The sequence below is a fragment of the Malurus melanocephalus genome, unplaced genomic scaffold (assembly GCF_030028575.1).
Source record: "Malurus melanocephalus ecotype Western Australia unplaced genomic scaffold, MMel_1.1 scaffold_476, whole genome shotgun sequence".
NCBI classification, from domain to species: Eukaryota; Metazoa; Chordata; class Aves; order Passeriformes; family Maluridae; genus Malurus; species Malurus melanocephalus.
The window spans coordinates 407,493-423,999 of NW_026623708.1; the positions used below are offsets into that span (position 1 = coordinate 407,493).

General features: G+C 41.3%; 1 protein-coding gene across 1 annotated transcript; it reads right to left on the bottom strand.

The window, feature by feature from the left end:
* Nucleotides 1-2,420: 2,420 nt before the first annotated feature.
* HAO2 (hydroxyacid oxidase 2) lies at nt 2,421-12,916 on the bottom strand. Its single transcript, XM_057380894.1, has 8 exons — nt 12,798-12,916; nt 10,988-11,133; nt 10,650-10,801; nt 8,755-9,038; nt 8,180-8,395; nt 6,334-6,492; nt 4,651-4,720; nt 2,421-2,926 (listed from the first exon to the last, which is right to left on the bottom strand). The coding sequence occupies exons 2-8, from the start codon at nt 11,116-11,118 to the stop codon at nt 2,871-2,873; spliced, it is 1,068 nt and encodes a 355-aa protein (XP_057236877.1). The 5' UTR covers nt 11,119-11,133; nt 12,798-12,916; the 3' UTR covers nt 2,421-2,870.
* Between the last annotated feature and the right edge of the window lie 3,591 nt (nt 12,917-16,507).

Consider the following 16,507-nt stretch of genomic DNA (forward strand, 5'->3'; position numbering starts at 1 on the left):
ATGGTACTGGAATGAATTTATGCATTAATATTGCAGGGATTGGGAGTTTTAGATAGGATAAAATGTTCCTTTACAGCAGGAAATGCTGTTTAATTATCAGATTTAATTATGGAATCAGGTAAAGTTATTTTGCTATCAATCMGGCTATTCAGGAATAAGAAAGGAAGAGCAGATCTTTTTGTCCAGAAAGAATTTTAATTCAGGAAAGGAGTTTCTGAAGTGTGCCCTGTTGCCTGGACTGATGAGAACTAAAGAAGGGAAAAGCAAAAGCAAAAACTCATTGTTTTAACTGGACCTTTGATTTGTGAATRTAGAGTAATTGTGACCAAAAAGMCACAMACRSACACAAACACACACACACAAAATCCATGTTTTTCTTTTCATGGGAAAAATTATTGTGTTTCTTACCACTCTATGCTTGTTAGTTCAAAATACCAACATGATGGCAGCTCTGGGAGAGAGACTGTACTTTGAGATGTAGATTTACTCAAGGAAAACCTCTGCCCTGCAGGGTGGTAAGCAGTGTTCCCTCCTGGAAACATTTTCCTCCCTTCTAATTGTACATTGACAAGAGGSAACGAGATTTAAATAATTAACTTTTGTACAACTGTCCTGCATCAGAYTCTGAATAAAAACAACTTCTCATAGTGGGGGAGAGTTATAAGACACTTTAGTCACTTTAATCAAGGTATGTATTAAAGCATCTTAAGAGACCTTGGTGTTTCTGTGTCTTCAAATCCAACAAAGAAAATATCTCCTATGCCAATAGTACCAAAATTGTTCCAATAGAAGGGAGAATGTGGTTGTAAATATTTCTGACAATATCTCTGAGATCAAAAAGGTTTACCTGTTTTAGTCTTTGCTATATTAGAGAGCACATGAGTTGGGTAATTAATTAGAAACAAACAGTCTTCTTTTCCCTTTAGTTTTAGGAAGAACTCAGTTTCCTCAGCTGAAATTGTTGAGTCAATCCCATGTTTAAAGTCTGGAGAAATTTGCATCATATGCCAAAGAAAAATGCTTATATTTGGAACCATTTCATAGATAAACTACCCTTGTGAGTAGACTGATTCTCTGCCCCATTAACCCACGTGTTTACAGTCTTCAGGGACAGTTTTTTTGTAAGATTTAATCTCACTTTAATGTGTATCAGAGATATTCCCCACAGTCAAATTCATAAAGCAAACCAGGGTGCAGACAAAGGGGGCATGAAGCTTTGGTATGCACTGTCACAGCCCTGATCCAGATCATAGAAAACCCTCAACATCTCAGAAAAACTGGGCTTGTTAAATAGACTCTCAGCCTGATTGACCCCTAAGTTCACTGACCAAATATTTCTGCTTTTCCATGCAGAAAATGTGTTCTTGCAGCCTTTCACAGAGGTCCATGTGCATAGCGGTATGGCAGGGCACAGATCTCTCTGCTGCTCATATTTCATGATTCTGTGACATCTCCCAACAATTCAGATTAAAAGGATCCCCTGGACATCTCTGTCCAACCTTTTCTCAGTTTCAGAGAGTTTKTTCTGGACCTTGCCCAGCCAAGCTYTGGRTATCTCTAACAATGAAGGTTTCACAAAACCAATGTTGTAGGGTCTGACTGCCCTTGTGGTGTTTTTTTTTTCCCTCCCACTAATTTCTACTTGGAATTTTCCTCCTTGCTGCCTGTGCCAATTGCCTTTCACCCATTTCCAGCACACATCCAAGAAGTTGGGCTGGATCTACTCCAAATGAGTGGCAAAAAAGATGAGATYCCCCCTCCCCTGCCTTTAACCTTCACAGGACTGAGCACTCCCAGCTGCCTCATTCTCTTGTTGTACATCCTTGAAATCCCCCAGGATGTGTGATGTGGTGTAATTCCCAAGTTTTATCTGCTGGGCTGTCAGTCTGACAAAGTTTATTGTTACTGGAATGGAGAGGAAGGCCTTGGTGTGAAGGCCTCTGCACAATCACTGCAGACTCTGTTATTTCTGAGACAAATCCAAGTCTAAACAGAATGAGCCAACAAGGTTAGCTTCTCTCTTCTGCCTCCTTTGGACCAATTTAAAGTAGGCTTTATGCAAAAAAAGCACATTTTGAGGGCTTCCCCTGCAAATGGGTGTCAGGGTAGGTATCAGCTCCTCAGTGTGAAGGTCTCTGCACAATCACTGCAGACTCTGTTATTTCTGAAAGAAATCCAAGTCTAAACAGAAAGCCAGCAAGGTTAGCTTCTCCCTTCTGCCTCCTTTGGACTAATTTAAGGTAGGTTTTATGCAAAATGTGGCATTTTGAGGGCTCCTCCTGCAAATGTCAGGGTAGGTGCTCCACAGGGACGGCACCACCAAGAGATGGCTCTGACCCAAAAAGTGCTGCTCTGCTCTACATTTTATTGCTTTCCTTTTAAAAGCAGTGGGCAAGAATTGCTCCCACCTTTAAAGGTTAGCTGAGCTGCCTGCTAGCTGATCTTGTTTCTTTATCTGTTGTGAATGCACCCAGGAAAAGCCAAATGTAAGGAAAAGGACAGCCTCAACATTTCCTGTGCGGAGCAGGAGAGATGTGCAGATAGAGCTGCAGTGAGATTTGGCAGGATGAGTGGAAAAAGCAAGGAACAGAGTTTTCCATGTCTGTGGTGGAATTTGGGAGTAAGGCCCAACACAGGTAATGACATGGAACAACCAGCTAAAAACAAATGTATTTGAGCAAGTGAGAGTTGCCCGAACTGTCGAAGGATTCATTGGTCTCAATAAAAACAGAGCACAGCCTTTGCTAACACTTTCCTAATCTCTTCTGGAGATTCTGGAGTTTCTGGAAGGCAGATTCTTGTTGCACCTCGTTTTTCCCCTTCAGCCTGGGTTGAGCTGCCTGTTTTTGGTGGGCATGGCAGGAGCTCCATCACAGTTTGGAGAACTGAACCAGGTGCTGGCTGATCTCTGAGACACTGGAACAGCCTGAAATAAATGAAACACTGCTGAGGGACAAAGGGCTGGGGATGAAGYTTGGAACCCCCCTCTGAATCACAGCCTGAGATATTTTGGAWTTTCAGTRTCGCCACTCCTCAATRGCATCCTCAACCTTGAGGTTCAGCRCCAGACTCCCCACACAAGAAGAGCTGGAAAAACAAAAAAAATCTTTTTATAACAAGCTGAAGAGGGTGCATTCTGATCCAGTCAAATCAGCAGGAAAACACAGAGAAAAAACACAAGGTTTGCTGTGTGCCAAATGGCCAGAGGTGGAGATTTGCATTGCCATTTTGTTTGGTCAAAGACAGGTGGAATAGGGGTATTGGTTAACAGCTGAAAATGAGCTCACCATGTGCCCAAATGTGACACAGGCATCCTGTGACAACACCAGTGTGGCCAGCAGGATTGTCCCCCTATACTGTCCCCCTATGCTGAGGCCATTCCTCAAATCCTGTGTTCAGGAGAGGTTTACATTGGATATCAGGAAAAATTCCTTCACAGAAATGTTATTAAGCACTGGAATTCTTCCACTGGAGTGGCTGATCTGCTCTTCCTTTCTTATTCCAGCACTTGAAGGTTTCTGGACAAAAAAAAGATCAGCTCTTGTTTTCTTATTCCAGTGCTTGAAGGCTTCCAGGGGAGTGGTTGAGTCACCATCTCTGGATGTGTTTAAAAAAGACACCTAGATGGGGCACTTAGGGACATGTTTTCACAGAAGAATTGGCAGTGCTGGGTAAACAGTTGGACTTGATGATCTTAAAGGTCTTTTACAGCCTAAAGGATGGTGTGATTCAATGAATTTCACAGCTCCAGCTAAAGGATACCGACCTGCTACTCTCACTGAATCCTTTGCCCTTTGCATGTAAAGAAGCGTAAGAGTCTGCTGGGGAAAATAAACACCTTGTAGGACTCTGTACTGATTGAAAAGTAACCCATAAACCAGACTGTGCCCTGCAGGATTTTGGCCCCAGTGTCCAGTCAGYGTTGCTCTCTGCTTGAGTTCATGGTTGCTGGAGCATGAAAATCTTTAATAAGACCCTTTGCTGATGTCTGAACACTTCTTCACTGGATCTGAATGTCATGCTGGATATCACAGAATATCCTKCAYTGGAAGGGACCCTCAAGGATGGATGATGGAATTCAGCTCCTGGCCCTGCACAGGACACCTCAATAATCACACCATGTGCCTGAGAGCATTGTCCAAATGCTTCTTGATTTCTGYCAGGCTGCTGCTGTGACCACTACMCTGGGGAGCATATTCCAGAGCCTGTTCCAACCATCCTCTTGTTCAGAGTGAAACTGGAGTTTGCACTGGGTTTGCAGATTTGCTGTTTGGTGAGGGGGTCAAACAGGGAGCTACAGCTGCTGGGAGCAGGAGTGAGAAATGCAGAGTGAGAGTAAAAGCCTGGGGGAGACACAAAGGCTTTAAAGCATGTCTAATCACCAACAGATTATATTCTCTAACACACAGAAAAAAAATCTGCATCCTTTTTTAATGAACTTCTCATGCAGAAAAAAACCTTGATAAATAAAATKAAATACTGATTAAATACTGAAAAACACATGCTGCTATTCCCAGGAGAGCAGAAATTCCAAGTTTTGCTCTGCTGTACTTAGCAGCTTTGCATCTCTTTAATTTGGTGACAAAGCTGCTCTTAGTCCCTCCATGCAAACTTTGTCTTTGTATCCCCCATTACCAACAAAACACTTACCAGCCAAGGCCATTGACAAACGAAACTCATCCTGCAGAATTCTCAAGACTTCTTGAAGACCTTCTTCACCCTGTCCCAACAGAGAAAGCAGTCAGGGTGAAAGGAGCCTGGCACAGAGCAGTGCTGCACCCTGAGAGATTGGATAATCCCTTAAWTCCATGCCAGTTCCAGTCTCATGCAGATAAATGATTAAAATGATATGATGGATGCGCTCAGTTCATCACAGATTAATTTAGATTCTTTTCCTTTTGTGATATATCTGAGCAGCGAAAGAAAACAAAGCTGTTTTTCACTTCTGACATCTTGGAGCTTGTTCATTTTTTTTTTTCAGTTTTTCTCCACCAATGGGCTTGTTATTTAAAATGTCAAGCCTTCCAACTCTGACAGTTTTTAACAAGGTAATGAGAGTTTCATATATGGGGCCACTTCAAAAACTGTAGTTTACTCAAGTAGAGGAMTGAATCTTTAAAAATAATAGACTGTGTTTTTCTCTGTGTGACACCAAGAAGCTCAAAATCTAATAAAATGTATAGAAGATTTGATCTTCCTTAAAATTTTTGGATGTTTTTGTAATTTTTTTTTCTCTTAAATTTTCTTTTTATCTCATGCAATAATTAATGCTCTGGGTGCAGACAATGTAAATACTTGTTTATGCCCTCCCTCTATTTTATGCCATGGTAATGCCACTGACACACATCTTTAGGAATACTCYATGGAATTTAATACCAAAGCACAGTTGAACCTCCAAAACCCCTTTTCTTTTCTCTTTGCATTGTGGAAAAAGCAAAAGCAAGGAGCACCCTTTTCATCTTTAGGCCATTTTTTAATGTTTGCTGGCAAAAGAAACAGTACTGCCAACTCTTCCAGGTTTTTCAGAAGATTCAGGTGATATTTTTTTGCTTAAAGCTACTGGAATCCACAGAAATCACACCACTGGACAACAGCAGCATTCAAAAGTTAGGAAATGTTTCTATACCATAAAAATAAATATCTTTTCTTCTAGAGAAAAGTTTTGAAAGCTCCAATCCAGAGTGTAAGAAATAAAAAAATAACAAAAAACCCCAACTGGTATAATAATATTTTAATTTTACTATGTTTACCTTCTGTATCATAGGCCTAATTCATGACTCTGGATCACAGAAATATGCCAGGAGTTAAGAAGCAGCAAAGCTGGAACTAAAATAGCAGCTCAGCCTTGTCTGAAGTGTTTCAGACATCAGTGGGATGGAGTTCTGTATGTATTTCTGAAGAATTCACAGCACTACTATAAATCTATTGTACCAAAACCATATATTGTTCCCAAATATTTGCTGAAAGCAAATAAAATAGTCAGATTCATCTTTCTGGTAAAAAAGCTCAGCTCCAATTTTCAGAAGTACTGATGTCCTACAGTATTTCAGCACCAAACCACAACACCAAGGAGTCAGATCCTACAAAACAAATTTTACCACCTTCAAAATTCCATTGTTTAAAATCCCAGGAAATGGTAAAATTCAGCGGTATTTTTTAAATCACAGGAAGTGTCAAGGTTTCATTCAGCTTGGGATGATTCCACTTCAAATTCAACAAAACAAAATTACAAAAAAATATTATTCACCATTGAAAACTCGGAGATTTCAGTTGCAGAGGTGCTGAAAGGAGAGTGTGAGGAGCAGGCACATGAACTCAGAGCTCCTTACTCACCTTATAAGCCAGGCCCCACAAAGCTGGCCTTCCAATAAAAACACATTTTGCTCCCAGTGCCAGTGCTTTTAAAACATCACTTCCTTTCCGTATTCCACCGTCCACATAAACTTCAACTCTGCCTCGAACTGCTTCCACAACCTCAACCAGAGCATCAATCTGCAAAGAAGCAGATTCTGATTTTGGTTCCAAGAGAAGGAGGATKTATTCCAAAGAAACAGCAGGGATGCAATGCTTTATTAGGATACCTTCTCAAATTGAAACGTGACAATGAAATAAATTGCAAGTTGATCAGCACCAGGAGCTGAAGAATAAAGTTCAGTTCCCTGTTCTGTTTTTCAGACACTTAATGTCATTTTTCAGTGCTTGGCTTACACTGATATTCTTTGCTATCACTTCTGATAAGAGAAAAAGTAACATTTTCAGGAGATACTTTTTCACTAGAAAAAGTAACATTTTCGCTAGATTTATGAAAGATTTTAAATATAAATTTCAATGGGAATAACTGTCATGAATATTTTACTTTCACCTGAGACAATGAGGAATGATACAGCTGTTTGTAAAAAAGGCTGATGTCAAACTCCCACTATCCAAACTACCTAAACTTACACTTCTACCTAATCCTGGTGACCACTTGTCCAGTGCCTCCCCTTAAAACAACTCTGAAGGATTTCATTTGTTATGTAGCACAGTAAATCATTTCCTCCAGGTTAAGTCTCCTGATTCCCTCAGGTCTTTTCTGYAAAGTCCAGCATGGACTAGAGCCCCAGATATTATTGGATTGAAATGTTGTCTCTGGCCCCAAAGGCAGTACAACCAGGGACAGGACATTGCACTAGACAAAATTAACTCTCCTTCAGAATAAACTCAAAAAGCTCTTTCCTGCAATGTCTTATAGCCATTTGCCTTATTTTAATATATTTTTTCTTTTATTTCTGAATTTCAAACTGATATTCAGGCTGAAATTTTCTAGGACTAGCTCAGAAAGAGCCAGGCTTGGTACCAGATGAGTAGCAGAGCCCAACTAGATATCTTCTGCCTTGTCTGTGTATGTAAAGGGCTTTTAAAGTAGAAGAGCAGTTTAATGTCGATGCCATTTCTGTTATTATGCCTTTAGCCTTTTGTTAATTAGTTTTTTTTATTCATTATTGTCAGCCTTGACATGGAATAGAAGWGAATTCCCTGGTAGCTATTTTTATYTTACAAAGGAAAACTGAGAAAAGAAAGTTTGTAAGATACTGTGCAATGCAGAACTGTAAAATAGGAGCAATTGGAAAAACTGACAAATTAAGCCCATGAAATACACACATGTCCAAACAATGCATGATTTCTTTGCACAAATAAAAAAGCAGSGGAATTCTTCCCAGATAAGTTATCCTTTTTCTGGCTCGTGCAAGTCAATAAATTCCCATTTAGACTCGAGCCTGTAAATACSCAAGCAGAGCTCTCAGTAAATCTAGCTGCATTGTTTTGCATGTTTTGACAGATGTGAACAATGAGAATACATTATGCTCTCATTTGTACATTTTTTGGTTCCAGACCTTTGTTTTCCTTTTGCTGCAGTGCGCAAAGAGTTTGTGTGCAGTGCACCAGCTAATGGAGGCACAGACAGAATTCCCTCCTGATCCAGGCCTGTGGTTTTTCTGCACTTATTTCCAAGAAGCTGAGGAAATATTTCAGTGGGTGCTTCAGCAGGATCCAAGGCATGGATCTCACCAGTTCAAAGCTAAAGTACATCTGCACACATCTACAGCCACCAGAAGTGCACACACAAATGTGAATTAATTAATTCACATTAATGTAAATATGAACAGGGAAGATGTAGGACATCCATTTTCTCACTTACAGTGGCAGGTCCTTCATCCAGCTGCCTTCCACCGTGGTTGGACACAATAATTCCCTGCACTCCGTGTCTCACTGCCAGCTCTGCATCTTCTCTTGTCAGGATGCCTTTGATGATGATGGGCAGATGGGTCAGGCTCCTCAGCCACTCGATGTCCTTCCAGGTGACAGAAGGATCCAAGCTGTTGGGTGGCAGTCCATATTCTGAACAGTCATCCCCCTACAGCCAAAAGGAAACAACAAAAGGAAAATTCATCCGAGCTGCAGCAGCACACAGATCCTTTGGTGTCTTTCCTTGCTCTGGAACAGATTAATCAAATTTGCCAGCAGACATGTTCATCTGCCCCAGAAATGTCACATGTCTCTGGAGGAGAATAATTACGATGGGGTTGGAGATCAGTGTCCCTAAGGCAGGGGATTTTGAAGACAGAGCCCAGTCTGGCAGGATGTCAAGCCAGGAAGAACCAGCAAGGGAGCATATACACCCTGGTACAGCAAATGCCAAGGCAGCAGTTACCCAGTGGTTTTTGTCTCATGTGGTCCATGCCAGGAATGAAAGGACAAGCTCATTTTACAAACCTCAAAATCTCTTTCCAAATTCTTCACTTTCATGTGGGGAGGCAGGCGGAAGCCATTGCGGACATCATCGCGTCTCTTTCCTGTGTAGGGCACATCCGTGGTGAGGACAAGGGCCTGGAATCCCAAAGTCTGTGCCCTCCAGACCAACTGCTGGGACGCCGCCCTGTTTCGGTGGATGTAGAGCTGGAACCAGCGCAGACCACCAGGAGCAGCYGTGGAAATCTCCTCCAGGGTGCAGGTGGAGTAGGTGCTGGCAATGTAGCACGTGTTCATGGCCCTGGCCGCTGCAGGGAATAAATCAGAAACAAAAGACATTTGAGCAGTCTTGCCTGATACTGGATACAAAACCATGCACTGCTTGCTCCCCCCTAACTCACTGTTATTTCCATATTTTGGGGCTCTGAGGCAGTGAGGTGTCCTTGGATTCAGGCTCAGAGAGGGATTGTTTTGTCGAAAGATGAGAGAATGGTGGTTTTCAGTGCTGTACCAGAGAAGCACAGTGATGGAATTCAATACACCTGAACTCCCGTTCCAYGTGTGTCCTACAAAGCTCAGGGCAGCTATGCCCCCATGATTCCTTAGGATTTTTCATTTCTGTGTTTTCATGCGTCTGTATTTTCGCCASTGTTTTGTCCAAATTCTATATGTTCATTTTATAATATGTATCAGTGCTCCAGCATGTAACGCAAATGCCCAGMAGATATTTGTTACAGAAGAGAAAGGGAGATCTGTAGAAAATGCTTTGTTTTTCCACAGTGCTGGTCTTGACAGTGACTTGACTCAGGGTCTGGGCAAAGTTTTACAGTGTGTTCATGCTGGAGCAGGTTAGACGTGGATTCTGTGTTTCCTTGTTTCCAGATTTCATGATCTTGAATTCCATCACTGTGCTTCTCTAGTATAGCACTAAAACTACCATTCTGTCATCTTTAGACAAAACAATTCCTCTCTGAGCCTGAATCCAAGGACACCTCACTGCCTCAGAGCCCCAAAATATGAAAATAACAGTGATTTGGGGGGAGCAAGTTTGGGGTGGGTGACATCATCACCTGTAAAGATCATTGGAGAATTAAGACCCAATATGTTAATAAGGCAGAACTTATAAAAGGTGAAGATCTCGTGACTCAGTGTCCATTTTGGGTGTAGCCTCAGGAGGAGGCTTTGTCTGCCCTAATGTACCAATAGGCCTGTTAGGCCTGGATTAAAGTTGTGTATTCTCATTCTCTTAAGTTTGTCTGGCCTCTCTTTCAGATCAGCCTGATTGATAAGGCATCACCCAAAATCAACAGTGGCTGTGTGTACCATGTACCATTGTTGGGTCATGGAAAAGGAGAGGGGATTAACCAAGCTGTGCTTTCATTTTGCAGCATTTTTCTTCCTTTTTTTTTAAAAAAAAGCATGAATTTTATCTTTATGACTGAGTCCTCACAGGAATGCACTGTTAAATCCACTCAGTGTACACAGAAGAAAAAAATATTTCTAGGGGTCCACTCTCCAAACCCACCACAGGATTTGTGAAAAGGGGACATCTTTTTCTTCCAGTGAGACGTGTCTTAACCAGGAACAAGGAATTCAGTCTGATTCCCACCACTTTCACACCCATCTAGAGCCCCCAGGACTGCAAACCTTATGTGGTTTTTGGTGTGAGTCAATGTGCCCACTGCCCTTGTCTTGAGTTTGCAGCAGATTTGCAATGGGGCTGATTTTGTTTGGTGGCAGCTGGAGAAGTAGAGCAATGTCCGTACAGCTTCCCATGCAGGTGTTAGAATGTGTGGGAGCTGAGTTTTACCCTCCAACCCTGAAAATTTTTCTCAGTCACATTTCAAGTCATCCTAACAACTTCTTGAGGCTTTTTGACACCCCTTATTTTTGCCACATGGCCCCAGAGCAGAAGGTACCTCTGGCTGTGCTTTTCTCTCCATCAGGCCATGCTAGCTGGTGGAAGCCCGTAGGGGCAATTCCTACAGGAAAGCTGATTTCAGTGCCCAGGATTTTAGTCCTAATGTCCATCACAGATACGTCCTGCAGCATACGRGGCCGGAAACGGATTCTGTAAGGTAAAAAAACCTCTTTAGGATCGTAGGTGTTCATTGAGTTTTCTGAAATTTCATGGAAACCAGGTTTTGATTCAGCAATTGCAATCAGGAATCAGAACCAATGAAGAAAACAGCATATAAAAAAGGCTAATTGTTTAGAAGGTACCAGCACAACACCCTTCATTCCCTCCTTGCATTACCTTTTATATGCCAGGATGTTTTCATCTCGTGTGACGCAGTCGTCTGCCCCAGCTGCAAAATAATCCCAAGCAAACTTGGGCAAATACTTTTTAGCATRAGCTTCAAAGTCTGAAAGGCACACCATAGCCATTGCTGAGAGAGGAACCTTGAAGAAAAGAATAATATGGAGCAGAAATTRAATTCCTGAGCTGTCATTCTCTCTTTCTTTCTCTCTTTGCATTGTCACTGAATGYAAAACTTGGAGCTGTCTGTCTTAGAAGAGCTGCTGAGAGGTTTATCTTGGTTTGTCTTGCACATCATTCTATGAATCCTCTACCCTAATATGTGGAAAACTTGCAGATGCAGCCATGAGAGTAGAAGGAAGCTTCTTCTGTGCCTCTCTTCATTCTGTTTTAAACAGCAGACTGAAGAGGATATTTTATGTCCTCTGCTATTTCAGTTGTGTAATTCTGTCATAAGTTCCATCTTAAAACAAGCTGGGTTATTTGTTCCACTAATTCTGCTCAAAGATTGTCCCAGAACATCATTTGTTAGATTACCCTGAAGGAYGGCTCTGTGACAGAACAATTTGTTATGGAGCACAGTGATGGAATTCAAGATCATGAAATCTGGAAACAAGTAAACACAGAATCCACATCTAACCTGCTCCAGAATGAACACACTGTAAAACTRTGCCCAGACYCTGAGTGCAAGTCACTGTCAAGGCCAGCACTGGGGAAAAACAAAGCATTTTCTACAAAGAAAATGCAAAAACAAAGATCTCCCTTTCTCCTTCTGTAACAAACACATTCTGGGCATTTGCGTTACATGCTGGAGCACTGATATATATTATAAAATGAACATATAGAATTTGGACAAAATATGAGAAAACACTGGCAAAAACCAAATTCCACAAMATGAAACATTTCTGAGAATTACCCTGAGTCTTTTAGGGAAAGAAAGTGAAGCTGTGTGACCCAGATGTCGAATCAAACCAACATAAATGCTGCCCAGAAAATGCCTGCACCAACATACTTTTGAAGTAGCAAGAACTAAAAACTATGCAAATTAATGTTTTGCTAAACCATGCCTGTGTGTGAAGAAACATGTACAAAACACAGACAAAGTCAATTTTCTAAATTGTTTGTTGCAATTACTTCCACAGCACTGATTAAAATAGGTAATTTAGCAAGGTAGATGAACACATCAAGTTTTAAAACAGCTGTGGCTCAGTCTGGATTTTTTAAAAAATTTACAGGAAAAAGTAAATATCCTAGTTTACAGAATTAACCTCCCACTGCAGATTAGCAAGGGTTGCAAACTTCACCAGAATTGGTCCTGTGTGTCCCACATTGCACATTTGTGGCACAAATAAACACACAGAGGTTGTGTACACAGGAACAACCTGTCAAACTGCAGGCATGGTGTTTAGAAGCACCTGTGTTTAGATTTGAAAATCAGGACTCACAATTCTCTACCAGGAAAGAGCCCAAGATGAGGAACTCATTGGAAGATGAAGAAGAAATCTGAGTGATTTTTTCAATATTTTTCTGTCTCCTCTGGCAGGTATTAGGTGCAGGGGGTATCAGAATCCCAAACCTGCTCCCTCTGACTTCAAGACATCCAAAACTGTTGATAGCACAAATCTTCATATTTACATCATGATATTCTTTAAACCATCTATCACAACTTTTGCTTTTTCAACTTTTGGAGGTCAAAATCAGCAAGCACATTAAGATAAACCAAGTCCTCTCATGGCAGAATAAACAGGAATTTTAAACAACCCAAGCCCAGTCCTGTCCTCCAATTCAGACCTCATTTCAGACTTACTTTGGATTTTAGGGAAAGCTGCAGGAGGTGAGAGCTTCTCCTTCAAGTTTTCCTGCAAACAAAATGTAGAGGAGATCTTTTCACTGAGCAGCTTCTGTTTTTTCTGCAGTCAATAAGCAACCATCAGAGATTAAAGCTCAATCCTTTGGTAAACTTTGTACTGTTTATATAACACTAACTTTGTTTTTTTCCATCAGGAGATTAAAAATCCCTTTAAAAARCMTGCATCACCTTGTCAGTGYTGTGRYTGCTTGGGGCAGAGCCCTGTAGCTGAACTTTTTGGCATTCATTTGGCTCTCTAGGCATTCATTTAGGCACGAAACAGCATTTCAGGGGTTTTAATGAATCTCTAAACTGTTRATAACTTCATTTTCTCCATGTCCTACCAAAATGATGATTCAGTGTGAGTTGTTACAGCTCCCAGCTCCAAAGACAGGACTCTTCACCAGCACAGGTGARAGATGTTTTTTGCTTCATACAATGTATGAACAACTAAAATACCTTTTGTCTTCTGCTATTTTTAATGGCCTTTGAGTGCTCTCATCAGTGCTGAGGTACCAAAAKATTTATGATACTGATTTAAATTTATATACAGTTTAATTTGCCTTTTGGTTTTATTAACCTTTAGGCTTTATACTTTCCACATTTCCATTAAATATGAGAGCCTGAAGTTTGATTTTTGCTAACTGAGAATTGAGATATTACGATAGCAGGCCCAGAGGACGAGGCAGAAACTTGTTAAAACATTCCTAAATATTCTTGGGCAGCAGGGAGTGAACTTCTGARAAGAAGAGCAAAGTGTGCACAGAACCAAGTGTAATTTTGGGAACTGAAGGAAAATCCTGCCCTCATTTTTCCTCCACTAGATGTCAGGTTTGGGTCATAGATATCAATCCGTGCTGGTAAAAATGATAAGAAAGAACCCAGTGGCCTTAAAAATGATCACATCACACACACAAGTGTTGCTAATCTGTTTGGAAAGCTTTATTCTTAACATTTTCTGGTGCACAACACAGCAATAAATGTAGCTGTTTCTGGTTTGGAGTGATTTTTGTTTCAGCCTACAAGTTGTCTGAAGGCTCCTCTGTCATATTTATTTTATGCTGATCGCTGTAGTCCCTACTTTAGGGATGCACATGGCAGCCAAATCATCAAACCATAAAGTTTATGCTTTCATCATTATCATAATTTTCATTATTATCATAATTTTCATTATCATCATAATTTTGCATGAATTAAAAATAGTCGGTGACTGTTGTATTTTGGATCAGGAGAGGGGGAAAATCTCTGTCTTTATGCTTTTAAGAGGCTGTACTTTGCATCTAGATATATTTTCTTCTTTCAGCAATGGACTCAGTTCAAAGTAGTGGTGACTTTTTGTCCCAAATGTAGTATTTTCTCTGATACCAGCAATACTTCTGATTTAGCTGCGAGGCTGTAATCTGAGGAAATAAAAATTTTCCGCAGACAGAGTATTTCTTATTATAACCTGAAAAAAAAGTCATAAGTTTTAAAATTCTGGAGTATAATAAAAGACTTAAAAAGACTCTCTAAAAACTTTGCTGGAAATCTTGTTGTCTTCTTCTGAAAACTGAAGGAAACAACWTAGGAAATAATTCCACATCTGGTCCAGCCCTGCAGGTAGAGTGCCAAGCAGTCAACAGCCAAAAGCTCATTTTTGCACAGATCTGTGGAGCTGGGCTTTTACAGCTGCTGAATTTTCAATCCTGCCATAGTCAAAGGCTGGTGAGTCCAAACACAAAGATCCTCTGTAAATCTGTGTTCCAGTTCCTATTAGAGTCACAATTCCTCCAGTGGGTTGTGTTTGTTTTGCTTTTCACAGATGGCAAATCACCGTGGGTCAAGCTGACATCTCTCTCACTGATGCCTCCAGTTCATCCTGGGCCTTTAAAACCCTTGGGTGAAGAATCTGGTGGACTCCAAGCAATGTAAATAATTCAGATCACATAACAGTTTGATTCAGTCACCACTGTTTGTCCTCATCAGATGCCTTCCTTGAGCAAGATGCCTCATGTTTGGAAAGAAAATGCTTTCTCCTTGCATGTCAGTCATGAAAGAAAGTTTTTTCCCCATATTGAATACTTAAATAGCCATYCCTCTGTTATAGGTGCAGATGGCAATGAATCTTGTATTTAATGTTGCTTGGCAGCTTGATTATAAGATCTGCTTTTCAGTTGCTTTCTATTTTTTTGATATTTTAGTCATTCTAGGCTGAAATTTTCCACCCTTGATCTCTGTGTTGGGCTGAATTTTATTTTGGGAATATTTCACTGAAAGTTGGTTAGCAACATCCAAAACTGAGGTTAGTGAAAAATATTCTTGGCCCATGCTGAAAATGTCTCACAGTGGTTTCACTGCAGTTCAGTGCTTCGTGCAGGAGCTTGAAATGAGCTGGGGCTGATCCCTGGAGGCATCAGCCTGTGCTTGGTGGCCATATGAAAATCCTGTCAGATCTGTAAATCACTGCTTCCCACTTGCACGTGGTCAGCAGAGCTGGTCTGAAATCCAGATGTCATCTTTGCTGAAGAATTGCCTAGAGCAGAGCAGAGTYCCTTCTGTCACAGGAACTCAGCCCCAAAAAAGAGCAGAGGGCAGAGAGATGGCTGTGCCCCACTATCACACACCCTGTGATGGATCCAGCCTTAAACAGCACTGAAGAGGAGGAGAAAAATAATTGCCCAAAAGAGGAGCTGCAGGACAGCACTAGGGACAGGCAGGGTGGGATGGGCAGGGACAACAAGGACAGAGACAGAGCAGGTGGAAGCTAAAAGGGCAGGAATATCCTGGGATGGCAGAGTTTCAGGAAGATCAGGAAAAGAGGGTAAATTTGGGGAAGAGGGAAAAGRGAAAAGGRGACARRCTGTGACACACTTYTCTGATGTTCTAGGAGATTACCAAGYGTTTGCCTGTTCTTTCTGCAGCCACCTCTGCCTCTAAAACCCAGAAGAAAACTTGATTTATGCTCAAATACTCACCTGATTTTTTTGTGATAACCTTTCTTTCATCTCATCCTTACAATTTTTTTTTCATTCCTTCCTCCCCGAAAAAAACCCAGAGGAATTCAGGAGCATGCTTCTGTGTCCTAAATCCTTCCGTTGTATCCCAGATGAGGAAGATCTGGAGAGCTTTGTGGCACTGAAAAAAGTCAATGCAGCCTTTTCCCTGAATCACCCCTCTTCATAAAAAACCTGGAGCTGTAAACTCTGGCACCAACAATCTTGGAATTGATCCAACAGGCTGGGAGGAAAGATCYCATCAGTGTTTGATGTAGGAGACCCAGTTTGGGGTCATATGAGGAGTGATGATCTACAGGGACGGAGTGTACAAGTGGGGTCACAGGCTGAGCAGGCCATAACAAAATAGTAAAAAATGGATTTCAGAGAGCAGAAGAAGAGTTGGGAAATGCTGAAGGAGGGAGGACAATGATTGTATATTCTCAGGATGAAAATATACAGCAGCACTCAGCTCAGGTAGATATCTAAGACTACTGCAAGGCAAATAAGTACTCCTATGAAAAATAGGGGTAAAGTGTGAGGTGAGAAAGAAGAGAGTTGGAGAGGAAGGTCTGCAGAAGCTGATTCCCARAACATCCTTTGGTTCTCACCAGCTGCTGCCAAAACCACCTCCAAAGCCATTGAGCTCACCCAGGGTGGAGCAGAGAGCAGCTCAGACATGATTCAGCTTGGAGC